Source organism: Carcharodon carcharias, chromosome 10 (assembly GCF_017639515.1).
Source record: "Carcharodon carcharias isolate sCarCar2 chromosome 10, sCarCar2.pri, whole genome shotgun sequence".
Taxonomy (NCBI): domain Eukaryota; kingdom Metazoa; phylum Chordata; class Chondrichthyes; order Lamniformes; family Lamnidae; genus Carcharodon; species Carcharodon carcharias.
Window position 1 is genome coordinate 124736984 of NC_054476.1, and position 27338 is coordinate 124764321.

Consider the following 27338-nt stretch of genomic DNA (forward strand, 5'->3'; position numbering starts at 1 on the left):
GCTGGATCACCCACCCACGTCGGCGTGATAGCGCACCATATTTCACTACAACAGATAAGCAAAGTGCACCTGGCGAGCTGCACTTCGCATGGGACTTCGTGGTTTGTTTGCCTACCTTGCTTCGGTCTGTATCCGCAGTCATCAGCACCAGGCTTCACAGACAGCACCGCATCACTTTTAGGGTAGATCTCTACCTATCAGATCAGCCATAGTATGGGGGTGGCTTTGTATAGCTGCAGGGCTAGGACTTGCTTGGGGAAGGGGGAGAAGTGGCCTCAGGTAAGGGAAGAGAGTGCATTACTGGGGAAGGGGGGTATCCCAGGGTTTGTATGGAAGCACAAGTTGATCTGTGCAAGTCACTTCAAGAGGATGGGGGCTGATGAGGCAGCCACCAGACCAGGTGAGGCTAGATGCAGATGTGACGGTGTGTGTGATGTCCATTGAGCTGGCAGTGAATGAGATTTTTTTTTATTCATTCACGGGATTTGGGCTTCGCTGGCTGGGCCAGCATTTATTGCTCATCCCTAGTTGTCCCTGAGAAGGTGGTGGTGAGCTGCCTTCTTGAACCGCCATAGTCCATATGGTGGAGGTACACCCACAGTGCTGATAGGAAGGGAGTTCCAGGATTTTGACTTAGCGACAGTGAAGGAATGGTGATATATTTCCAAGTCAGGATGATAAGTGACTTGGAGGGGAACTTCCAGGTGATGATGTCCCCACCTATCGGCTGCCCTTGTCCTTCTGGATGGTAGTGGTTGTGGGTTTGGAAGATGCTGTCTAAGGAACCTTGGTGAATTCCTACAGTGCATCTTGTAGATGGTACACACTGCTGCTATTGTGCAGCAGTGGTGGAGGGAGCAAATGTTTGTGGATGTGGTGCCAATCAAGTGGGCTGCTTTGCCCTGGACGGTGTCAAGCTTCTTGAGTGTTGTGGGAGCTGTACTCATCCAGGCAAGTGGGGAGTATTCCATCACACTCCTGACTTGTGCATTGTAGATGGTGGACAGGCTTTGGGGAGTCAGAAGGTGAGTTACTCGCCACAGGATTCCTAACCCCTGATCTGCTGTCATAGCCACAGTAATTATATGACTAGTCTAGTTCAGTTTCTGGTCGACAGTACTCCACCCCCCTCCCCCGGATGTTGATGGTGGGGGTTTCAGTGGTGGTAATGCCATTGAATGTCATGGGGTAATGGTTAGATTTCCTCTTTTTGGAGATGGTCATTGCCTGACACTTGTGGGGCACAAATGTTACTTGTCACTTGTCAGCACAAGCCTGGATATTGTGGACCTGGACTGCTTCAGTATCTGAGGAGTCGCAAATGATGCTGAACAGTGTGCAGTTATCAGCCATCATCCCCACTTCTGACCTTATGATGGAAGGAAGGTCATTGATGAAGCAGCTGAAGATGGTTGGGCTGAGGACACTGCCATGAGGAACTCCTGCAGTGATGTCCTGGAGCTGAGGTGACTGACCTCCAACAACCACAACCATCTTACTTTATGCTAGGTATGTCAACAACCAGTTTTGCTAGGGCTCCTTGATGCCACGCTTGGTCAAATGCGGCCTTGATTTCATTGATGTCAGTCTCACCTTACCTCAGGAGTTCAGCTCTTTTGTCCATGTTTGAACCAAGGCTGTAATGAGGTCAAGAGCTGAATGGCCCTGGCAGAACCCAAATTGGGCGTCACTGAGCAGGTTATTGCTAAGCAAATGCCGCACTGTTGATGACCCCTTCCATTACTTTGCTGATGATCGAGAGTAGACTGATGAGGCGGTAATTGGCAGGGTTGGATTTCTCCTGCGTTTTGTGTCCAGGACATACCTGGAAAATTTTCCACATAGCCAGGTAGATGCCAGTGTTGTAGCTGTACTGGAACAGTTTGGATAGAAGCGCAGCAAGTTCTGGGGCACAAATCTTTAGTACTATTGCCAGAATATTGTCAGAGCCCATAGCCTTCAGACTTTTCTTGATATCACGTGGAGTGAATAAAATTGGCTGAAGACTGGCATCTGTGGTGCTAGGGACCTCCAGAGGAGGCCGAGATGGATCATCCACTTGGCACTTCTGGCTGAAGATTGTGGTAAATGCTTCTGCCTTAACTTTTGCAGTGATGTGCTGCACTCCCCCATCATTGAGGGTGGGGATATTTGTGAAACTTCCTTTAATTATCCACTACCATACATGACTGGATGTGGCAGGACTGCACAGCTTAGATCTGATCCATCGGTTGTGGGATGGCTTAGCCCTGTCTATCACTTGCTGCTTATACTGTTTGGCACGCAGGTAGTCCTAGGTTATAGCTTCACCAGGTTTTCACATCATTTTTACGTATGCCTGGTGCTTCTCCTGGCATGCCCTCCTGCACTCTTCGTTGATCCCCTGGCTTTATGGTAATGGTAGAGTATTCTGGGCTGAGGTTACAGATTGTGTTCAAGTACAATTCTGCTGCTGCTGCTGGCCCACAGCGCCTCATGGATGCCCAGTCTTGAGTTACTAGATCTGTTCAAAATCAATACCACACAACACGATGGAGGGCATTCTCCATGTGAAGGCGGGACTTCTTCTCCATAATGACTGTGTGATGGTCACTCCTACCGATAATCTCATGGACAGATGCATCTGCGGCAGGCAGGTTGGTGAGGATGAGGTCAAGTATGTTTTCCCCTCTTGGTGGTTCCCTACCACCTGTTGCAGACCTAGTCTCGGCCAGCTCGGTCAGGAGTGGTGCTTCTGAGCCTGTTTTGGTGATAGACATTGAAGTCCCCCACCCAGAGTACATTCTGCACCTTTGCCACCCTCGGTGCTTCTTCCAAGTGGTGTTCCACATTGAGGAGCACTGATTCATCAGCTGAAGAAGAGTGGTTTGTGCTAATCAGCAGGAGGTTTCCATGTTTGACCTGATGCCATGAAACTCCCCGGGATCCAGAGTCGATATTGAGGACTCCCAGGGAAACTCCCTGCCAGCTGTATACCACTGTGCTGGCATCTCTGCTGGGTCTGTCATGTGGGTGGAACAGCACATACCCAGGGACGGTGATGATGGTGTCTGGGACATTATCTGTAAGGTATGATTTATTGAGGATGACTGTGTCAGGCTGTTGCTTGACTAGTCTGTGAGACAGCTCTTCCAATTTTGGCACAAGCCTCCAGATGTTAGTAGGGAGGACTTTGCACAGTCAACAGGGCTGAGGTTGTTGTTATCGTTTCCGGTGCCTAGGTGCTGGGTGGTCCATCCAGTTTCTTTCCTTTTTATTGACATGCAGCGGTTGGATACAACTGAGTGGCTTGCTAGGCCATTTCAGAGGGCATTTAAGTATCAACCACTCCAGGTCTGGACTCACATGTAGGCCAGACCAGGTAAGGATGGCAAATTTCCTTCCCTAAAGGGCATTATTGAACCAGATGGGTTTTTACAACAATCGACATTGGTTTCATGGTCATCATTGGACTTTTAATTCCAGATTTTTGTTGAATTAAAATTCCCTCTTCTACCATGGTGGGATTCAAACCCAGGTCCCCAGAGCATTATTCTGGATCTCTGGATTACTAGTCCAGCAACAATACCACTACGCCATTGCCTCCCCAGTGCATGTGTGATGGGCTTGAGTGCATGAGTTTAGAGTGATGAGATGGTTGCCTTACCCTGACTACACAGATGAGATCATTCATCCTCTCCCTGCATTGGATGGCCAAACTCTTCTGTGCAGCATTGGCACTGACCACCACTGCCATTGCCTACCAAGCCAGAGTGGTAACGTTGCTGCCCCTTCGGCCAGAGCGGGTGTAGAGAACATCACAGTGGGCTTCCATGGCATCTAAAGGGTGCTCGAGGGATGCATCACTAAACCTGGGGACTCTAGTATTCTTGTTTTTCGGGGCCATGTCTTGTTTGCTGCGACCTGGGCTGGAAACATTGAGAGATGTACGTGTGGCTGTACTTAATATGTGGTGCCCTGCATGATGAAGCAGTGAGGTGACGATGTGGCAGGGGAATCGAAGCTCGCACACCATCGAAACGGCATGTTTCCCGGAAATGCATAATTATTGTGGCAAGATTGGAATGACATGGTGTGAGAAGCCATCATTGCAGCTGGCTGGCTTTGCAGGACCGTAAGAGGAGGTGGTTAGGGTTGCAAACATTGCTGCAAGTAAAGCTCAGTGCAAGTAAGGCAACAGCTGGTGATGAGATTACAGTTCTCAGATATTAGTCCAGTGATGATGATGAGTGACACCCTCAGCAGAGGCAGGGCAGGCCATGAGGAAGGCAGAGGCAAGAGGCAAGCAGCAGGAAAGCAACAAAGTCCATACCCTCAGCATAGGGCTTACTGCCAAAGAAGAATCTACCTGGACATGTCAGAGAATCAACCGCAGCAGACTGCACCTATCCAGGCAGACGGTCACTAAGACTTGTAGCAGAAGTCCTCACATCTTGCAGCACCACTCCCTACGCCCTGCCCACTGACATCAATATCACTGTGCCCTTGAACTTCTTCACTTCTGGCTCCATCCAAGGATCAGCGGTGGATGTTGGTGACATCTCTCAAATGGCAGCACACCATGGCATCTCACAGGTCACTGATGCCCTATTTGCAAAAGCTGAGCAGTTCTCAATTTCAAATAGACGGGGCCTCGCAGACATAAAGGGTAGTGGGGTTCTCCTTCATCAATGGGTTCCTACAGAGCAGGCCATTATCAGTTACACCCATATGGCCATCAAGGTGCCAAGAGAGCAGCCAGTAAGGCTCATTAAGACTTCCCCTCCCTCAACGTTCATCTTGCCTGTAACCACACGAAGAGCATCGTGTGCACTTGCTTTCCTGGAAGCTGCCATGACTGCTTCATCCTCCAGCATTCCAGGCTGCCAAAGTTCTTCATTCCACCCCCCCCCCACCACCCCCCAAACTTCATGAATGGGTTCTAGGGGGCAAGTCCTTGGTTATCCCTTGAAAACATGGCTACTCACCCCTTTATGTGATAGAGCCACAGAGACGCAACAACTGCAGCCATTTGCTCATGATGATCACCAAGAATAGGCCACCTGGTTTCTGAAGATACGGTTGCAGCATGTGGACTGGTTGGGTGCTGCCCTGCAATACACTCCTGCAAGAGTCATATGCATTCTGGCGATCTGCCACACACCCCATTTTGCGATCCTCCAGAGAGATGTGGACCTTGAAGAGGGTGAGGCCCCCTGGAATGACACAATTCATCGGAAAAAGAGGAGCAGGAGGCAGAAGAGAAGGGGAAAGAAGAGGAAGACTCAGAGTGGAGAGGTGCCCAGGCTGTGCAGAGGGGTGCCAAGGGCCAGTGCAAGACTAAAGTCTCGTCAGGATGCCTCAATGTCAGGACACAATCCAAATCCAGATGTTTCCAACCCAAGAGGATGGCATGGTCTTGAACTCACTTTGAGGTGCCTGTGAGAGCACTTCCTTTGAAGATGCAGCCTTGCATGGATCTATCTTATTGCTAATGAATGATCCAGTGGTTTCCCTGTTTCCTTTCAAAGAGCTTTGATTTCCTTCACCACCACTTCCCTCTTTTAAGATCATAAGATCATATGAAATGGGAGCAGGGGTAGGCCATTCAGCCCATCAAGCCTGCTCCACCATTCAATAAGATTATGACTGATCTGTTTGTGGTTTTAATTCCACATTCCTGACTGCCCTTCCATAACCCTTGACCCCCTTGTCAATCAAAAATCTGTCTAACAGTCTTGCTATTACAGAATGCAAGCTTATACGCCTGGAGTCATGTGTCAATACTTAATGTGTTCCAAAGCTAACAAAGTGCACATTTACAAGCAGAACAGTGTTGTGGTCTAGAAACAGTCTTGACATTGGTTTCCTAACCCTTAAGCCAAAATCCTGCATCTGTAAGCTGTAATCAAGATATCAAAAAATATATATAATTTCATAGTAAAATATGCTTGATAGGCAAAACACAATGAAATTTGTTATGATCCCCATACAAACCAATTTTTTTTAAACTGGATTTCCCAGCAACTGACAAAAATAAACCAAAGGACAAGATTTCACATTTTCAGACTTTTATTATAACAAACTAAAATCAACATAAATCAGACTCAACTTAATCAACAATTCATGCATCAAACTAAAGCAATGAGGCTTTTGTATTATCTAACTAACGGACTAGAGATATGTCTTACAACTCCTTCCTCTGTGCACCGCACTTCCAGCAAATATATAGCATAACCCAAGTTATTCCCAGCTTTCCAGAAGGCTCACTTCTCCCTGTGAGACCAGGTTGCAATTCCCAGTGTTCTTTGAAAGTTGGTCCACTCAGCCTGAGTCTCCCAGATCTGACTCACCAGCAAGCCCCCACCTTGGCGACTCCCCATTCCTTAAATCTTCAGAAGTCCCATCTGTTCTGTATTCTTCTTTTCAAACAGACAACCAACTCTCACCAGCATCCTGCTTGGCTCCGAACACAAATACAGTCTTTGCCTGTTCTTCAGTGTAGCTGTGTTGTTTTTCTCTCTTAGTGTATCTGCATAACCTGTATCCAAAAAGCAGTTAGCCCTTTCCTGTTTCCTGTTGCTTCTTTTCAATAGGTTTTGATTTCTATTTATTTCCAGATCACATGAGCCTGTCTCAGGGAAGAGGTTTGGTATAGCTACCATCCCCCCCAGTCAGAATATCCTGTTTAACCTTAAGTTAATAGTGATATTTTAAAGCGTAACCATGTTGTAAAGTCCTACATTTGTAACAAATTGTACATCTGGGAAAAAAATATTTTCCATAAAATAAATTTTTGGTGAGTTTGTTAAAGATGATGGAACACAAGGGATTATTTGGTAGGAACTTATGTCCAACCTTATCTCCACATCTGTGAGAAATGTAGCACCTTAGAGAAGACCAAGGGGCACTGACAATATTGCAGGGAGACAAACATCTGGTCAACTAAATGCTTATTGACGATGGATAATCACTGAATACATCTACTATATCCAGAATTAAGGACATTATAAAGCAATGCCAAGAGTGCAGATGCAACTTAAGCAGAGGTGACCAAGATCAGAAGATGCAGCAAGCCATAGTCCACTGTGACATTGAGCATTTGTGGACCAGGAAGGCTCAATACAGTCCTTGAAATTATTTAGATAGCCTGATGGATGAGTAGGACTGCAGATGCTTAGTGCCCATGTCATTTGGGAGCTGAATTGTTGGCAGCCCATTCAGCCATGTTGGGTCCTCTTTCTTAATAGAGAGTCAACTTGGTAATAGTGGAAAATTATCGTATGTTGACTCTCCAATTTGATTGTTTCATGGCTGTATGGTTTTACTGGCTTTACTGAAACCATTCTATCCTAAAGGCTGAACCCTAACTTCTACCTGAGGGCACTTTTTAGGAATTTTAAATGTCCACAAGACTAATTAGAACATATAGGTATCTGGCTAGATATCACTCATGATCTAAAGGTTCTGTAGAAGGAAGAGAATGGTTTGAGGAAGCTTGCAGGACAGGTGCAGTTGTACATTAGGTTCTGTAGATGAAGCTATATCAACATTTCTACAAGTGTATGGAACTAATGTAATCATATCTGGATAGACCTACAGACATTTGCACACAAAGAACCTCATCACAGAACTGCTCAATCCCCTAGAAGCCACTTCCAGGAAAGAAATTGCTATGTCAGTAGCTGTCAAGGTGACCAACACCTTGAACCTTTATGCCCGTGGACCTTTCCAAGCAACAGCAGGAGAAATCTATCAAAGTAGCACAACTTGCAATGCACAGTTGCTTCAGGCAGGTGACAGATGCCTTATTTGTCCAGGCAATTCCCCCATGACAAACAGCCAGCCACAGTGAGTCTTTCCTTTTTACTCTCTGACATGATTCATGCAAGGTATTATGGTATGCAGGTCATCAAGTCAGCTCCTATGTCCAATGTCACCCAATCATGAACAGAAAGGGGTTCTATTCAATGTGCAGCTATTCTATGCAGAATATTGCATAATAATGCCAATGATCCTAACAACTGTCATGATTCCTTTACAGGAATTGATGTGGCCTCATTTTAAGGACCTGGAGAGTTGGGTAGATGGCTGCTGGGGACCAGTACTATTCACTGGAGTCCTATACCTTTGAGAAACCCATAGACAAAACAGGAAGAAATAAATATGAAAGCACATGAAACACCCAGGACATGATGGAGCAAGCCTTCAATCTGGTAAATCAAAGTTTCCAAAGCATTGACCAATGTAATGTTTTTGAATTTTTGGATTACTTTTCTGTAAAGCTGAAAAAATGTTATTCTTGTTTTGTTTTTAAACACAATCCAGATTCTTTCAAATTTAATAACTAGAGGTGCCTAGATAATTTGTTAATATGTTAATCGCAAATTGCTTCTCCAAGAGACTACACAATAAGGATTTTGCTTGTTTGTCTGGGTATTCAGAAAGGCAATTCACTATTGTGTTAGAAAACTCTTTCATCTCCTTGTTTATGAGAGAGTCAGGCTTATTGACTTGACACGAGGGACAGCAGAACAAAGATGCCAAAAAAGGCAGTGAAGCTTGAAAAAAATAGGATTGCCGCTGCAGTGTGCACTATCAACAAGATACAGAGCTTCGTCAAGGCTCCTTCGACAGCACTTTGCAAACCCATGACCTCCACCACCTAGAACAGCAAGGACAGTGAGTCCATTGGAAAACATTCATTGCAAGATTCATTCACCATCCCAGTCATGCACCATCCCAACTTGGACATATATCATTGTTCCTTCATCATCACTGGGTCAAAATCCTTTGTAGAGGGTCAAGAGATTGATATGGGGGAGGTTTGGATTGCAGGCAGACAGGAAGCAGTAGAGGTCCCCTGAATTTAAGTCAAGATAACTCACTGCTAGAGAGCTGCAGACAGTAGGTTTCAACACTGAGGCTGTGGCCCAGCTGCAAGCTTCTCAGCGAGGCAACTGTGCAGTTTTTTGTGACCAATTTTTCAGTGCTAAGCACTATTACAGGTTGGGTCTGTTCTCATGTCCCTAGGCCATGTTAGTGATCTGGAATACCAATATCAGCCACAGCTCAGAATTCACAGGCACAGCACACATCAAACACACAGCTCCATTCGGCAACACAGAAGGGAGAGGGACTAGGAAAATCAGCTTTGTAGACTTTGTTTCAATTTTAATGAATAACCATTTTCTTCAGGTTATATTTAAAAGAAAAATTGAACAATGATTATTAACAGTCATGTAATATGATAAAATTAGTTCTAACACAAGCTGAATTTCACTTAGCAAATATATTATTTCTGGATGTAATATGTTATTGAATTTTAGTTTTTAAGCTTGACATATAGGACAAATTGAAATCTGGAAAAAAAATGAATGCATAATTCAAGCACGGGTTCTAGTTTATATTCCCACTCTTATGATCTTCTGATTAAGTTTAGCCCATTCCATGTGAGGATATATGACTGTTAAATGCATTATATCCATGGGTGGTATTCAATGGAGGCAACAGGGGTCTTGCCTGTTGACGAGAGCCCACATCATCTCCTTTGGGGAAGACCCGCTGTATTAAATGCCAGTCAGGTGTGGGTGGGTGGCCTCAGGGCACTTCTGTTTTTGGAATGAAGGTGCATTCCTATTATCTGCTGACAAATAGCCTTTAATGCAATTGTACAGATTTGCATCCTTTGAAAGACTTCAGTCAGAGGGGATGATGTACCCTCTCCAATAATTATCTCAACATTTGGAACTTATTTTAGAATTTTCTAGAAGCAAGCATTAGAAATTAATAAAATGGTTTGTGCTTTTGGTTGATTCATCTTACTCTGATAGGATGGATTAATAATACAGACCTGGCACAGCTGGGCACACTGCAGGCTAGCAGCGGAGCTTATGAGACCAATTCATTGAAGTATTTTGACAGTGCTCCAAGTACTTCAGCATTTGTTGCACTGGGAGAATTCAAAGATTGAGGTGGGATTTTTAGTACCAGGAGATTTTAAATCGCCTCCAGTTGCACTTAAGGTGGTGCTTCAGAATTTTTTTTTTCAAACAAACAGTTGGAGCTGACTAGCTCCATTCACTCTTCAAGCATTTCAAGCCCTCCTACGTGAGGTCTTGTGACAAAAGGAAGATAAGTCCACTCAATGAGGTCTGCCAGAAAAGAATGAATGGAAGTGACAGGGGACATAAATAAAGGGCTGAATTTAATGGTGACAGCAGGAGCCTGCTGATGAGCTTGAAAATGGAGGGGGGCGGTGGGTGTGGGGGAGTGGTGGTCCTGCTTCAGTGGGAAGCTGGAACGGGGGCTGTATCTTGACAGTGGCAACTGGCTGCCAATGGGGCAGCTGTCCATACTTAAAACAACTGCCTGCCCTCAAAAGCTGCTGGTCAGTCACAGGGGCTGGAAGGGAGGGTCAGCCACTACTGGAGCTGCACCTGCTGGAGAAGAGCGGAGCAATGGATGTGTGCGCTCACAACAAGGTAAGTGGGATCTGGGGCCAGTCAGAGTGTGCCAAAAAAGGACTCCCCCCCCACACCTCCCACCCCCAGAATCTATCGAGAGGATGGTAAATTGGTCTCTGTGCAGAAGGGCCATGCGCCACCTTCCCCTCCACTGGCAAAGTGGCATAGGCATGGCACCTCCACCTTCCTGTGGCATTTCACAGGTTGCCCCTGCCTCCCAGTCTATCTGCAGGGTCAGCTGTGACCTGAGCCTGGAAGCAACTGAGAATGACTTATGAGGGTAGCACTAAAGAGTAAAGGTAAGTGCGCAAATGTACAGCTGCATTTTAATAGGTTGCCTTCCAAAGCATCTTTATTCCTCTTCACTAAGAACTTGATATATCATCACAGAGGAAGTTCACAATAGAGTTTGTCCATGAGTGGCCATTGTAAATGCACCAACTGGTTTTCTTCTGTGCCACCAACACATCACATCTTGCCCACTATTAAACATGGCAAGTATGGAGGATCAAGTAGAATGGCAGCAGCAGGTTCCTTATTATTGAACATTCAAACACTGACATAAGGTGGCTACTGAACAAATGTCTTTTTTCAAATTTCACTTTCTAACAGTTGGCCCTTTAGTGCTCTTTACTTGTTAACTTAAGGGACCTGGTTGGCTTATTTCTTGCACCAAGCTATATACAGTTAAATACATTGGCAACATCACCTCACTTTTAAATTCAAACTCTGCAATAACCAAATCAGGAGTGGGATAAAGGGAGGAGTCAGTTCACCCCTGTTAACCTGGTCCTAACAATGTGGAGACAGAAGTAAAATAAGCGTATATGTGCCAGATTGAGAAGAAGCCCTTTGTTGAATGCTGTGCCTGTACTGGAGTTAGGCCACTGGTGTTTCTACAGTATGTTGCCCAATTCAGTTACTGCCTCCCTGGTGAATCTTTGCTCCTCTGTCAAGTCCAATTATTTTGTTTACAACTGACAATATATTCAGTTGGTGGGATAATGGCAGGTGGGTATCCCCCTACCATCATAATATCAAAACGTCCTGGCATCCAAAAGTTGTCCATGATGCTCTAGCTCCTCTTCTTCCACGTAACGCATGTATAACTAATGTTCTAAAGGATATGGTAGGAGCAACAAACTGTGTAAAACTTTCTGGTTTTTATGTAAATGCTCCTGAAAACTGCACTGATCAACTGCAGCAAAGAAACTTGTGCCCACAGTCATCAGCCAAACATAATGAATCACAGAGCATGAGTGAGAAGGTGGTGGTAGTCAAGGAGCAGAGACCTTTTGGGCAAAAGATCAACTCATGCCCTTTCTAGCTGTAGGCTATGAGAATTTGCATCTCACAGGGATCTCGTATATAAAAAGGGTATATGACTGAGCATGATTACTATCTGCAGTTACCTGGGACTGTGCAAAACAGCTTGCTGTATCGGACAGCAACTGTAAATTAGTACACTAACTGCAACCATGCACTCGGGCTCACCGGACCTGCAGTCCACTCTGGAACTGCAAGGCAACTGCACAGGTTACTGCCACTCAGAGGTGTTTTTCACATGGGAATTTCTCTGAACGAACACTCAGAGTGCCAATACAGAGCCCCTGAGCCCTACATTTCTGTATGCTCTTTTGCATGATTCCAATCTGTTGGATGATCAGATCATGATAGTCATTACAGATGGCTTCACAAATTTCAATGTTTTCCAGTCAGTGTCTTCCCAGCCAGATCAGTCATCATGCTGAGTAAACACCAGCACATGGGCACATCTCAGTGACAGGGTGGTTGGTAAATTGGGCAGTCAAGCATTTAGTCTAGGTTATGGGAGCTAGTATACAAGTCATCCTGTCTGAAATGTTTTTTTTTCACCAATAATATCTTCAAGGTCATTGTCAGTGCCCTACTCTGTCATTGCCTGTTGGGGAAGAGTGGGGCTCCTGCTCCACTTATTCCATGGTTAGACCTCTCTGGATGCCAAAGTTCTGAAGCATGTAGCAGTCAACTGTGATCCTGGAGACCTTGGTGGGACTGTTATACAATCCCCCTCTGATATGTCCAGGCATTTCAATTGCTGTTTGACCTGCCAACAATATGTTCATTAATGATCCTAATGCCTGCCTAGGCATTGTCATGTTTCTGTTCACCTGCCATTGCCAAGGGCATCATGAGTTAGGCCATAGGGCAGCCTCACTCTCTGAGGAGGCCAGCTTAAGGCACAGAACATTACTACCTGAAAAATGGGCAATTATCCCCATTATTCCATGTTGCTAATCTTTGCATATTTATGGAATGAAATCTCCTGTGGTTCATAATTGCCAAATCAATGTGTGTGCCAAAATGACTACATGGGTACTGTCGACAATGCTCTGTATTTTGGACATTCCAGAGATGCAAGAGGAATTGTAGTGCCTCTTGTTCTGGCATAACCTTTCCATGGAGTGACAGAAAAGTTTTAGTATCAGTATGACCTCTCGAAGCATCTACCTACTGGTCAATGTCTATAGTTCAAATTCTAATAGATAACACAAATCAGTCACTGCTACACAATGAGATAGAGACTGTGCAGGCAGTTGTCCTCATAAGCAGGTACGAGTGCCTGGATCTGTGCACATGGCTATATAAGTAAATGTGGATGTGAGCAGTGTGCCTTTGATGCAAGTGAACCTGCCTTGCCTTCTGTCTACAATCCTCTTCTTAGAAAGGAGCACTTAATGCAATGTACATTGTCTGCATTTAGGCTGTAGCAATCAAAGAAAATAGCTGTTCAACTTTAGGTAACAATTTTCTGAAAGACCAGAAGCCCACTGATTTTAATGGACTTTTCATTCTAGAGGGACTGAATGTACAGTGCTGTGAAAGCTGGGAAATTTCAAGACAGGGCATTACCATGCAGTCTGCATCAAAGTCAGCATTCTAATTAAGTTCTTACATATTATGCAGGAGCACATTGAATCAACCTACAAGGTCAGACGAGCCAGGTGCGGATGCAGCCATGTTTGCATGTTTCTTCTATGTGTATGATCCCACCAGCCAGAAATCTACCTATCACACTCTAAAATTCAGCATCAGTTCCACTCTGCCATGTTGTTACAGATATATAAAATCATTATATTTCCAAGTAAATTACTTTTTTTGCATTGGAGTATTCTTCTGACCTACTGCAATCAAATATATGCTCCCAATAGGTACATATATAATTGTGACAAATCAGTTATACACACAGCAACAGGGCATTGTACTAAATTACTTTTATCAAAATTTTGCAATATAACAAACAACTTTAATATACAAAATGATAAATATTTCAGATCTCAATCCCCATTTCTTTTCCAGCTTTGGAAGCCATGCATATAGTGCAATCGACCAGAAATTCAGTTGAAGTACTTCAGTAACAATAACCTCTGTTAAAATAAAGCACTTTAATATATTTGATGATCTAGTGTCGAACATAATTCTTTAAATTGAATGCAATTTCCCAAAAGACTGATCCATTGCCCAACCCATAATAGACTCTCAACCCCAAATATTTGTTAAGGACAATTCAGATAAAATGCAATAGGATTAAATATAGTAAAATGCAATCACATTTAAGTACTTTGAAAGCCATGACAATAATTGAGTTTACAGCAACCTTTACAGCAAAACTTGTGGAACCATTGCACAAATTTATTTCCAACGTTAAGCAGAAGCTATTAATTAGACTTCATCACATAATGGCTTGGCAGCATAATAGCTAAGATGTGGATTTTAGTGGTGGGTTTACTGTTGGGACTACACTTCCACCCACAATTATGCCACTGCTCTACTTTCCTGGCCAACTCCATTTTAATGTTGAAAAGCAGAATACTGCAGATGCTGGAAATCTGAAATTAATAAAAGAAAATGCTGTCAATACTCAGCAGGTCAGGCAGCATCTGTGCAGAGAGAAACAGCTAATGTTTCAGGTCAATGAAAGGTCCAGCATTTTCTGTTTTTATTTCATTTTAATGTCAATGGTCTCCCAATGCTATTTTTCCCCTCCACTGGGAGATCAATTTTGTGGTGCAGGAGGCATGTCAGGCAGCTCGTCACAGGTTCTGCTGGGTGATGTTGACTGAAGCTTGGCCATGGATGTCTGCTCACCCAGCTACCCTTCTTCATCTCCTTCTTCCATCTCGAGTGCGTCAGTGTGGAATCTTTATCAAAGTGCAAAACTACAGCACTTAGCAAACAGCGATTATCAATGGGACCTTGGCTGCAGTGCTCTGGCACCCATCCCCAGATTAGTCAAACCACCTGAAACATACCTTTGGACTGCTAAATCACACCGTGAGCCTATTCATATTTGAAGCAAAGAGGAGGTGGTCAGCAAATCAATTGACATTGTGAGGAAGTGCTGCAAAGGGTAAACCTGGGCCTGAATTTTTCGCCCGTCAGGCGTGTGCGATTGCCGGGCCTGGGAACAGACGGGAAATGGGCTCCTGACCACGATTTCACACTAGCTGGCTAATTAACAGCCAGCCAGTGCGAATCGCGTACTGAGAAAGACTCAGCAGTGCCATTGGGGGCAAGAAGAGGGTGGGAACCGACTTCACCCTGGGTGCTGGTGAACACTTCCACTGAGCTCCCTGAAAGCAGACAGCTGCCTCCAGGAGCTGCAGACCTCCACAGAATAAACGAAGCAACAAAAATGCTGCAAAATATGCCCATGCAGCACAGTCAAGCTTTTCAAGTGCCTCTTTAATGGGCTTAATTGCCAGCTTAATTGTTGGCGGGCACGCTTCCAACTGCCACATGTAGCCGCCGAGCAAGATATCACGCAAGTGCGCGATGACGTCAGGACACTCGCCCGACATCATCTCGTGCTATTTCGCAGCTGGATAGTTCGGGCCTGTGCCCGCCCATGGAACTTAAAATTCTGGCCCTGATCTCTCATCAGCCAACCAGTTAGTTCCTTTTACCTGCAAACAATACGGATAGGTTTAACTAGCACATAGTTAAAGCATCAAGCCAGCTGTCTGGGTAGTAGGCATTGGCAGGTTAGATGAAGTAGATAGGAGCACGCACCAGCTTAACATTGAATGAATGAAACCTTTTCCAGTTCAAAAAAGTCTGAAATAATGGTTATTGATGTGGATATGGCCAATTGAACCTGACACCTGGGGAAATTGGTGCAAATTAATCACCCTCTCTTGTTAATGTACTAGGTCCAATAGGAAGGCGACAAGCTGTGCTGTTTGTGCAAACAAAGCATCCATCACCAATCAGCTAGCTTTGTATTTCTGCTGCTTCTGCCTCAAAGTTATGGAAGTTGAGTGCCATGGTGACTCACACTGGTAATGCCATACTTCCAGTACAGCTAGGTGCCAGCTCTAGGGAAAGCAGCTGGCAGAACTCTGGCATCTCATGAGGGAAGATCTGTGTTCCAATACATTGGAGAAGATTCCAAACAGAACTTTCTTCAGTGCTAGTAGCAATGCTGGAGCTATTAGCAAGTTAAGATAGCGAATAAAAAGGAAGTTTCAATTATGTATGCTGTCCTAAGGCAACAGATGCTGAAAATTTGTGAAATTTGCTTCACTGCATGACGTGTCAGGATGCTTTGAGCTGGGAATCTCCATGACTGACCCTAGCAGACTGTCCAGGTCCAGAGGGTGATTCTCTCCTTTAATGTGAGTGGCAGTCAATTACACTATCTGATGCCCAACAGGAGCTCCCACCCACCAAAGGCTGTCTCTAGCTACAAACTGCAGTGCTGGTTGCTGGAACCAAGTAAGGTGTGGCAGTTCCCTCCTTTGGAAAGAAAAAAAGAGATCACATTGGCCCCTTTGAAAAGATGTCTGTGCCAATCCCAGCCTTGCCAACTTCTACGCCACTGTCCTTGAATGGGGAGGATGAAGGATCAATCAAGGACCCAAAGTAAGGCCAAGTCTCTGTGTGTCTCGACCTTGGCAATACAACTAGAGTAACATTCCCATGGGACTTCTGCCTGTCACCAAGACTGACACCTTCCATTCAGCTGCCTTTGTTACATCTGCCTTGCCCTTTGCCAAAACTCTCTTAATGTTTATTTCAGCCCTAGCCCTGAAACCACATTTTTTCTGCAGTTTTTTTCCTATCTCCCTTCATTTTCCCTATGATCTCATCTTGTCTATGAAACCCACCTCTGGGACACTTGACCCCCATTCCCACTGAACTGTTGACCACTTAACATCTCTTTCTGGTACCCATATTAGTTACAGTTAAATAAATTGTTTCCTTTCCCTATCAAAACCATTGCCATCACCCTACCCATAAAGTCCATTCCCATCCCTTCTGTCCTTGTAAACTTAAATCCCACCTCCATCACCAGCCTTTTGTCTCCCTTCCTTTCCTCTCCAAAGTCCTTGCATGTACTATTCCACCTGCATCCAAACCCAGCTTTCCCACAACTCCACGTTTGAACCTCTCCAATCAGGTTTCCACCCCATAATAGCACTGAAATAGCAACTTATCAAAATCACCCTCCGTGACTGTGATCATGGCATAGTATTCCCCCTTGTCCTCTGGCACAGTTGATCATACCATCCCACTCCAACCCTTCTCCTCCATTGGCCAGTTCAGTGAGACAACTTTCACCTGGTTCCACTCTTACCTATCCTTTGAAGCCAGGGAATCTCAAGCAATGGTTTATCTTCCCACTCTGTAACATTACTTCTGGGGACTCCCAACGTTCTATTCTCGGGTGCCACCCCCCCTCCCTCCCCCAACCAGCACTTATTGTTTCTCTCTATTTACCCTATCAGCACATTTTGATATCTTGAAACACAGCCCAATTTGTGTAATCTCCTCTTGTAATCTAACCTATTGAGTCCAAGTATCAACCTAATATATCTACACTGCATTCGCTCCAATATAAAAGATATAATCCTCTAACAAGCATAGCTATCCACTATATTATTAGTCAGTCATTTGGTATTTAGTATTCTAATAAGGTACAATTAGATAGCTTTTAAATAAATATTTAAGGGCCATTATCAGCTACTTTAATCACACTGCACATACATACTGCATTACCACAACATTATAAATATGCTCTTACCATCCATATCCAATCGCTGCATGATGATTGCAAGTTCCACCTCACTGGGCATATAACCCAGGGACCTCATTGCCATGCCCAACTCTTGCTTTGAAATGAAACCGTTGCCATCACGATCCAAAACTCGAAAGGCTTCTCTTATTTCTGGTAATATAGATGAAAGAAAGAATAACTGTTCAAATCTAGAAAAGGAAGAGCATATATATAGTGCCATTTTTGACCCCAAGGGGCTTTACAGCCAATGAAGTATTTTTGAAGTGTAGTCATTGTTATAATGTGGGAAACTTGTCAGTACATGCCATAATGATCAGATCATTTTTGCTTTGCAGAGGAGCAGCTTCTCACTGGATGAGTTATATTAAAATTAACCCCTTGGTCTCCTTATGGAACTGGTGATCAAATAGAATGGGGAAAGTTTCCTCTGCACATTTATACATAGCAAAATTATAAACTGTCTCTTAATAGATGGCTTTATGATTTTATTATCACGCAGATGGGTATTTTCCCAAGAGGTCCTTATTACAATAATTTATGACTTCATTAGACAAAATTACTGTCAGTCATGACAAAAAATAGACTTTGAAAAATACAACAGAGCAGCTTATTCCATCTTTATCAAGAAATCCAAATGAAGAGAATAGGTAGCACACACAGAAATCTTTGGCTTTATTTCCTGGCCTCACTGATCTCAGTGGAAGCACTGCAATTGACCTGGACAAGGGAGAAGAAAAATCAGCCAAGTTCCTATTGTGATTCAACAGAGGGCGGTAGTGAGAAGTGACTGAGAAGCATTCTGGGAGAAGTCAACCCAGTCACTGCAACTCAGAAGGGGATTGAGGAGAAGGACCCTTGCCCCCAACAGTAGGAAGAACATTCAACAGAGGGCAGTAGTGAGAAGTGACTGAGAAGCATTCTGGGAGAAGTCAGCTGCAAGCTCAGTATAGGAAGTTAGGAGATAAATTAAAATGCAGGACCTCAAATGTAGTAATCTCAGGATTACTCCCAGTTCCACGTGCTAGCGAGAGCAGGGATAAGAGGATCGATCAAATGAACACGTGGCTGGAGAGATGGTGTAGCCGGGAGGGATTCAGATTCTTGAGGCACTGGGACCGGTTCTGGGGAAGGTGGGACCTGTACAAAGCGGACGGGTTGCATCCAGGCAAAGCTGGGACAAGTGCCCTTGCGGGGGCTTTTGCTAGTTCTGTTGGGGAATATTTAAACTAGTGTGGGGGGGTGGGATCCCAGGAGTAGGATCAGATAGGTCACATTCAGATCAGAAAAATTGAGGTAGAACATTAGCTAGGGACGTTGTGATGAACATGGAATTACAGAAGAAGCAAAGTTTAAGAAGTGTTCAGCAAGGGAAATTGACGGGGTTAAACTGTTGATACTTCAATGCAAGGAGTATTACAAACAAGGTAGATGAGTTAAGGGCACGGGTAGACACATGGCAGCAGGATGCCATTGCTATAACGGAGACCTGGCTAAAGGAGGGACAAAACTGGCAGCTTAATATCCCTGGTTAAAGAGTCTTCAGACACGATAGAGTAGGAGATAAAAAAGGAGGTGGGGTAGCACTAATGGTTAAAGAAACAATTCCAGTTGTGAGAAGGGATGATATACTAAATGGGTCAACAAACGAGGCTTTATGGATTGAGCTTAGAAATAAAAATGGAGCAGTCACATTACTGGGAGTATACTATAGACCCCCAAATAGTGAAAGGTAGATAGAAGAACAAATATGTAGGCAAATTTCTGCTTGTAAGAACAAGAGGGTAATAATAGTAGGAGACTTCAACTATCCTAATATCAGCTGGGAATCAAACAATATAAAGGGCACTGAAGGAGAAAAATTCATGCAGTGTGTCCAGGAAAATTTTTTCAACCAATTAGTGACAAACCCAACAAGAGAAGATGCAATTCTAGACCTAGTTTTGGGGAACGAAGAAGGGCAAGAGGGTGAAGTGACAGTTGGCGACCATATCGGGGACAGTAATCACAATTCAGTTAGATTTAGCATTACCACGGAAAAGGACAGAGATAAGGCAGGAGTAAAAGTCTTGAACTGGGGGAAGGCAAATTTTGCAGAAATGAGAAGGGACTCGGCTGAGGTGGACTGGACAGCACTGCTGGAGGATAAAACAGTGGAAAACTAGTGAGGAGCACTAAAAAGTGAGATCCTAATTGTACAAAGTAGACATGTCCCCTACAAAAATAAGAGTGGTACTGCCAAATCTAGTCCCCCTGGTTGTCTAGAGGAATACAGGAGAAAAACAGAAAAATAAAGCGTTCGATAGGCACAAAGAACTAAGCACTGCAGATAGCCTAGACGAATATAGGAAATGCAGGGATGAAGTAAAAAAGGAAATAAGGAAATCAAAGAGAGGGCATGAAAAAAGATTAGCAAGTAAAGTTAAAGATAACACAAAGATGTTTTACCAATACATTAATGCTAAAAGGTTAATTAAGGAAAAAGTGGGACCTATCAGAGATGAAGATGGAAACTTGTGTGTAGATGCAGAGGCTGTGGGAAGGATTTTGAATGAATATTTTCTCTCCGTGTTTACAAAGGAAAGGGAGGATGTAGATAAAGGCGTCCAGGAGGAACACTGCAAGATATTGGATGGGGTAGTCATAAAGAGAGAGGAAGTAATCGAAGGGTTGAAATCCTTGGAAGTTGATAAGTCACCAGGGCCAGATGGATTGTTTCCGAGGCTGCTGAAGGAAGTCAGGGAGGAGATAGCAGATGCTCTGAGGATGATTTTCCAATCTTCACTAGATACAGGGGAGATACCGGAAGACTGGAGAAATGCAAACATAGTTCCATTGTTTAAAAAGTGATCAAAGGAAATGCCAAACAATTATAGGCCAGTTAGTCTTACATCGGTGGTCAGCTAATTAGTAGAATCAATCCTGAGAGATAGGATTAACTGTCGTGTGGAATGGCGTGGACTAGTCAGGGATGGTCAGGGATTGAATTCTTTGAGGAAGTGACAAGAAGGGTTGATGAAGGTAGTGCAGTGGATGTTGTGTACATGGATTTTAGCAAGGCATTTGACAAGGTCCCACATGGCAGATTGGTCAGGAAAGTAAAAGCCCATGGGATTCAGGGTAATGTGGCAAACTGGATAAAAGGTTGGCTTTGTAACAGGAAACAAAGGGTAATGGTCGATGGATACCCTTGCGAATGGAAAGTTGTCTCAAGTGCTGTTCCACAGGGCTCGGTGTTGGGACCCTTGCTGTTTGTGTTATATATTAACGATTTGGACGTGAACGTGGGGGGCACGATTGGGAAATTTACAGATGACACAAAGATTGGCTGAGTAATGGATAGTGTAGAGAATAGCCATAATCTCCAAAACAATGTAGATGGGTTGGTGGAGTGGGCAGTAAAGTGGCAGATGGATTTTAACATAGAGAAGCGTGAGGTCATACATTTAGGGAGGTCAAACAGTTACAGGGCTTACACAATAAATGGGAATATATTAAGAGGGGTAGATGAAGTAAGAGATCTTGGCGTACAAGTACGCAGGTCCCTGAAGGCAGCAGTTCAAGTAGACAAGGTTGTAAAGGAGGCATATGGAATGCTCTCTTTCATTGGCAGAGGTATAGAATGTAAAAATAAGGATATAATGTTGGGATTGTATAAAACACTGGTGAGGCCACAACTGGAGTATTGTGTGCAGTTCTTGTCACCACATTACAGGAAGGATGTAATAGCTCTGGAGAGAGTGCAGAGGAGGTTTACAAGAATGTTGCTAGGGTTAGAAAAGTGTAGCTACGAGGAGAGATTGGATAGGTTGGGGTTATTTTCCTCAGAACAAAGAATGCTGATAGGTGACTTGATTGAGGTGTACAAAATTATGAGATGAATAGATACAGTGGACAAGATAAAATTGTTTCCCTTGATGGAGAATTCTAGAACCAGGGGACATAGATTCAAGATAAGTGGCAGAAGGTGTAGGGGGGACATGAGAAAGAACTTTTTTATGCAGAGGGTAGTGGGTGTCTGGAATTCACTGCCCAAGTTGGTGGTAGAGGCAGAAACTTTAAACTCTTTTAAAAAGTACCTGGATCTGCACCTTAAGTACTGCAAGCTGCAGGGCTATGGGCTGGGTGCAGGGTGGTACTGGAAAGGGCACTTCGGTGTCCTCGGGCTGGCAAGGACAAGATGGGCCGAATGGCCTCCTTCTGTGCTGCAACTTTTCTATGGTTCTATGGTTCTTTGATTCACATCCAGCAACCTCTGCTGGGAATGGTGTGACATCGGCAGACTTCAGTTGCAGACAGCATCAATTTTGACTGGAATGACAACCCCTCCACCACAACAGTGAAATATACACCATGTAGGCTGAAATTAGTCAGCTGTTGCATTGGACTCCCTTTGTCTGCTGGAACTCAGGTAGGACGGGTTCTGAAGGAAACAAGGGTTTTTCACTTGCCCTTGTAAGAGTCAGGGTTTCTAATATGAAGTAGTGGTGGGAGGGATGGGTTCACAATGCAGAAAATTCCTACTTCCCCAGCCAGAATGGGACCCAGCACGTGTTTAGAGGCTGATATGTCCAATGGGCTGAGGCATACGAGCTCCCAGAAGAGCAATATGAGCCCAATCACAGGGGTTGAGAGCAGCGAAGCGGTTAGGATTCACAAAGACAGGATTTTAATATTTTGGAACTTTTTTTGGATTAGCCTCCGGATTAAGGAGCTCTTCAGGGAGTAGGCAACAAATACTGCCACCCCCAGCCCTCAATCCCCATCATCCCCTTCCCTCCACCACCTAGAATACCGAGTTATTGGCAGCTGACAGGCCAAAATGGAATGGAAAAACACCCCCACTTGTTGCCCCATATGCCCAAAATATTCCACCCAAACATTGCCCATAGGTAACCATGTGGTAGGGTTGCCAATTCTCCAGGATTGTCCTGGAGTCCAAAGGCACTGAACTGCAATCTCCAGGACACTGCTGAGTGCATGCCTGGAGAAAAATTAAGGTGATATTTAATAAATTGTGTTTTATTTTTAATTTTCTGTGAAAAGCACTGTTTATTAGTTAGGAAAATACTGGAGACAGAGGTAAAGGCTGTTTGACTAACAGTTAAGGATCATCCAATCAGGCGACAGGGTCTGTTCACTTTACGATTAGTATGCGCAGGTGATGCACTTTAATGATGGACATATTGGGCGACCAATGTGAGAGCGTGGCTGTTGGAGGTGGCAGGTCAGGTGATGTGACCTTCAGGAATTCATCCAACCAGAGTTGGAAAGTCTATAGCTAACCAAGTGCTCAAATAATATGATGAAAGGTCATCAACCCTGTTTCTCTCTCCACATACTCAGCATTTTTTGTTTTTATTTCAGATTTCCAGCATCCTGCTTTTGACCAAATACTACTTCCCCCATCACCTTAGGCATGCCATCTAAAGGTACCAAGATATCAGAGTCTTGCTCTCAAGATGAAGGAAGGTAAGACTCACGGAGGTCGATTTTGATGAGAAATGCAGCATTAGTAGCCATTACGATTTGAATACGGGGTCAGTAACTTTAACACCTTGTAAACCCTGACAATCACAAATAGGAGGCTTTTAATATCTGCCTCATTAACAAATTAACTTTCCTTTGTCTCCACACTTACAGGACATGGCTTTAAAGAGAATTTGAAACATGTGCAAACTCAATTTTAAAATGAAAACTCTCAAAAATGAAAACTCATGCTCCTGGAGCACCCAGAAAAAATTGGAATTTGGACACAGGAATCAGAGCATTCAATGAGCAGCAGCACTAGCACTCTGCTGCATCAAGGCCTCATCATTGGCCCCACTGACTCCCTGGTGATGTATTGACAGCACTTTACAGATCTTCTACCAAGCCTCAGTGAGCACTATTGAGCATCTCTCCCTGGACATTTATTGGTTTTGAGCTTGAACACGACCTCAGACATTTACTCAAGTGACAGCAAGTTAATTGTAGATCACCCCATGATGAGAGGCATGTCGTTATTATTTTCTGTAGTGAATATTTCAAGGACATAACAATGTAGCACTTTAATTATTTTTGTTCAATTAATTAAATAATTAAAGAACCTCTATTCTGCTTTGTTAGCCCTCTTACTTTTTATTCAATCACGGGATGTGGGCTTTGCTGGCTGGGCCAGCATTTATTGCCCATCCCTAGTTGCCCTAGAGAAAGTGGTGGTGAGCTGCCTTCTTGAACCACAGCAATCCATGTGGTATAGGTATACCCACAATGCTGTTAAGGAGGTCCAGGATTTTGACCCAGCGACAGTGAAGGAATGGCGATATATTTCCAAGTCAGGATGGTGAGTAGTTTGGAGGGGAACTTCTAGGTGGTCATGTTCCTATCTATCTGCTGCCCTTGTCCTTCTAGATGGTGGTGGTCGTGGGTTTGGAAGGTACTATCGAAGGAGCCTTGGTGAATTCCTGCAGTGCATCTTATAGATGGTACACAATGCTGATACTGTGCAACAGTGGTGGAGGGAGTGAATGTTTGTTGATGTGGTGTCAATTAAGTGGGCTGCTTTGTCCTGGACAATGTCAAACTTCTAGAGTGTTGTGGCACCTGCACTCATCAAGGCAAGTGGAGAGCATTCCATCACACTCCTGACTTGTGCCTTGTTGATGGTGGACAGGCTTTGAGGAGTCAGGAGGTGAGTTACTTGTTGCAGGATTCATAGCCTCTGACCTGCCCTTGTAGCCACTGTATTTATATGGCTAGTCCAGTTCAGTTTCTGTTCAATGGTAACTCACACGACATTGATGTTGGGGGATTCCATGATGGTAATGCCATTGAACATCAAGGGGTGATGGTTGGATTCTCTCTTGTTGGAGATGGTCTTTGCCTGACACTTATGTGGCATGAATGTTACTTGCCACTTATCAGCCCAAGCCTGGATATTGTCCAGGTCTTGCTGGATTTGGACATAGAATGCTTCAATATCTGAGGAGTCGCGAATGATGCTGAACATTGTGCAATCATCAGCGATGGTTATCTCTTGTTACAACAAGGGAGAACTTTCTACTGCTGTATTTGATTCCTGCAGCAATGCTCATTCTATCTTTTCATTGCTCATCCAGTCACCTTTTTTTAACATTTGTCCCTGTGGAAAATTATCATGTGCCACCACATGAATTCTGATCAACATGTTGCTTTGATTCCATATCTCTTAATATCCTTGCCAACCAGAAATTGAACAATCTCAGTTTTGAAATTTTCATTTAATCTAGATTCAATAACTTTTTTTGAGGGAAAGATAGTTCCAGATGTATAATAAACTTTGTGTTAAGAAGGGCTTTCTGATTTATTTTTTAAATGGCTTAGACCTAATTTTAAAGTTACTCCCCTTTAGTCTAAACTACCCCATCAAAAGTGAAAGTTTTTCCTTATCTGCCACTTCAAATCTTTAAATTCAATGATCTCTCTCAGAAAATGACAATTGGCATTGAGTACAACAGATACAAATTAAGGCATAATGGTGAAAATATGATTAATGACATCAAAGTGCTTTATTCCTTCATTGATGAATGTAGCTGCTGCCTCCAGTGTCCACTGCTTCTGGCAAAAGATTCCTACAGTGCAGATCTCAGGCCCACTTTCTGTCCCCGTTTATCTCAGTTATGCCCAAAATCAGGTGCACAAGGAGTGAAAGATGGGCCTCTGGATGCTCATGCATACTGCAGTTAACACTAAATGGCCTGAATTTATTGTCTTATCCATATCCTATTTCTCAAAATTGGGTGCAACATTTCTAGCCTTCCAATACTCTGGGATGTGTTTAAGTGGAAGCTAGATAATGAATACATGAGGGAGAAAAGAATAAGTTGTGCTGATAGGGTTAAAAGATTTTAAAATTTTCATCATTGTTTTCAAACCCCTCCATTGTCTTGCCACTCCCAATCTCTGTAAATTCTTCCAGCCCCAGAACCCTCAGGGATATCTGCACTGTTCCAATTCTGGTCTCATCAGCATCCCTGATTTTAATCGTTCCACCATTGATGACTGTGACTTCAGATGCCTAGGACCTAAGCTCTGGAATTCCCTCACTAAAGCACTCTGCCTCTCTATCTTTCTTTCCTGTTTAAGACAGTCCTTAAAACTTACCTCTTCCAACCAAGTGTCTGGTTGCCTATCTTAATACCTCCTTATGTGGTTTGATGACAACTTTTGTATGACAACTTTCCAGTCAAGCACCTAAGGATGTCTTACTACATTAAAAGATGCTATCTAAATGCAGGTTTTTGTTGAAGTGGGATGGGATGCAACACATGTGGAGCATAAACACCAGCATAGGTGAATATGGCTGGACGGCCAGCTGCAAATTTTATGTAATTCTTACTCTCAACAAGCTTCACAGCTCCAAAAAGTTTTTTTTAATTCATTCATGGGTTCTGGGCTTCACTGGCTGGGCCAGCATTTATTTGAGAAGGTGGTGGATGAGCTGCCTTCTTGAACCGCTGTAGTCCATGTGGTGTGGGTACAGTGCTGTTAGGAAGGGAGTTCCAGGATTTTGACCCAGCGAAAGTGAAGGAACGGTGATATATTTCCATGTCACGATGGTGAGTGACTTGGAGAGGAATTTCTAGGTGGTGGTGTTCCCGTCTATCTGCTGCTGTTGTCCTTCTAGATGGTAATGGTCATGGGTTTGGAAGGTGCTGTCGACGGAGCCTTGATGAGTTCCTGATCTCTAATACAAACTTATTTCACACCTGAGGACTTTACCTGATAACTTACTCAGGAATTCATTTGGCTTATTTAACTACTCCATCAATTCAAACAGCATGTCAGCACAAATTAGTTATTGATTTGACAGTTAGCCTATTTCATTTGAAAATATGAGCTCAATCAATGATGAGCTCAAACAATGATTGAGTACCCTAGAATTAACATCACAGTTACCAAATGACCGTAACCTTCAGCTCCTATTTACAGGAAGATCATTCACTCACCTTCTCTTAACAAAAAATTGTCACTCGGATAGATTTTGAATATTGTCCCCAACAGCACATGTCAGAACGTGGTCCGTGCATTGTCTGCAATTTTCTATCCACTGAAATCAAAGGCCTAGAAACTGGATCAGTCTCAAATCAAAATGTTATCCTGCTACTGCAAACACCATGGGGATGCGTGGTAGGTCTAGGAGGATTTGATCCATTGGCCTTGTATGTTTATTATCACTGCCCCAGAGGCCAGTCATCAGTTCCAGAAAGTAGGGAGCTCAACCAGCTTGGATCCTAGCCAAGGTGATAAGCAGAATACAGGGTGTGGGAGAGGAAGAAAATCAGTGGATAGGGAGGTTGAAGGTGGGGGGAGTTGAGCAGGCATCAGGTGATTGAGGGCGAGCCATGGGAGAATGGAGTGGTCAGCAGCTGCCAACAAATTTAATGTGGTAAGTAACAAGATTACAACCTACCTTAAAGGACCACTGGATGGCTCACATATGCCTGAGAATGCTGATCACAGCCTGCACAGTGCATGCTGTGATCAGTCAAAAATCAATTTTGCAGAATAGGCCTGAAATATGCAGTAGGCCTACTATTTGCATATGCAAACGGTCGACACCTGTATCAGGTGCAAGCCCTAGACGCCTATGAAAGAGCCTTTGCCACTTTGGTATGCAATGTATTTCCAGTGCAGAACGTGCCCCTGCATGCCACCCTGCCATTCTGACCACCAAAATTAGTATGTCTCAGAATTCTAATACAGAATTGATGGCAGTGGAGCTCTCCAAAAATCTACCCAATTCTAACATGTTGTCTCTCAGTAAATGCTTGGCACAAGAAGTTTTCAAATACTGTAATGTACAAATGTGCCCA

At 43.9% G+C, this 27338-nt stretch overlaps 1 protein-coding gene across 1 annotated transcript in view; it reads right to left on the reverse strand.

Moving 5' to 3' along the window:
* Positions 1–27338, reverse strand: part of caln1 (calneuron 1) — a 400700-nt gene that overhangs the window by 331429 nt on the left and 41933 nt on the right. The window contains exon 3 of the mRNA XM_041196489.1: positions 17512–17655. Coding sequence (XP_041052423.1) covers positions 17512–17655 — 144 coding nt within the window. The remainder of the gene's footprint in view (positions 1–17511; positions 17656–27338) is intronic.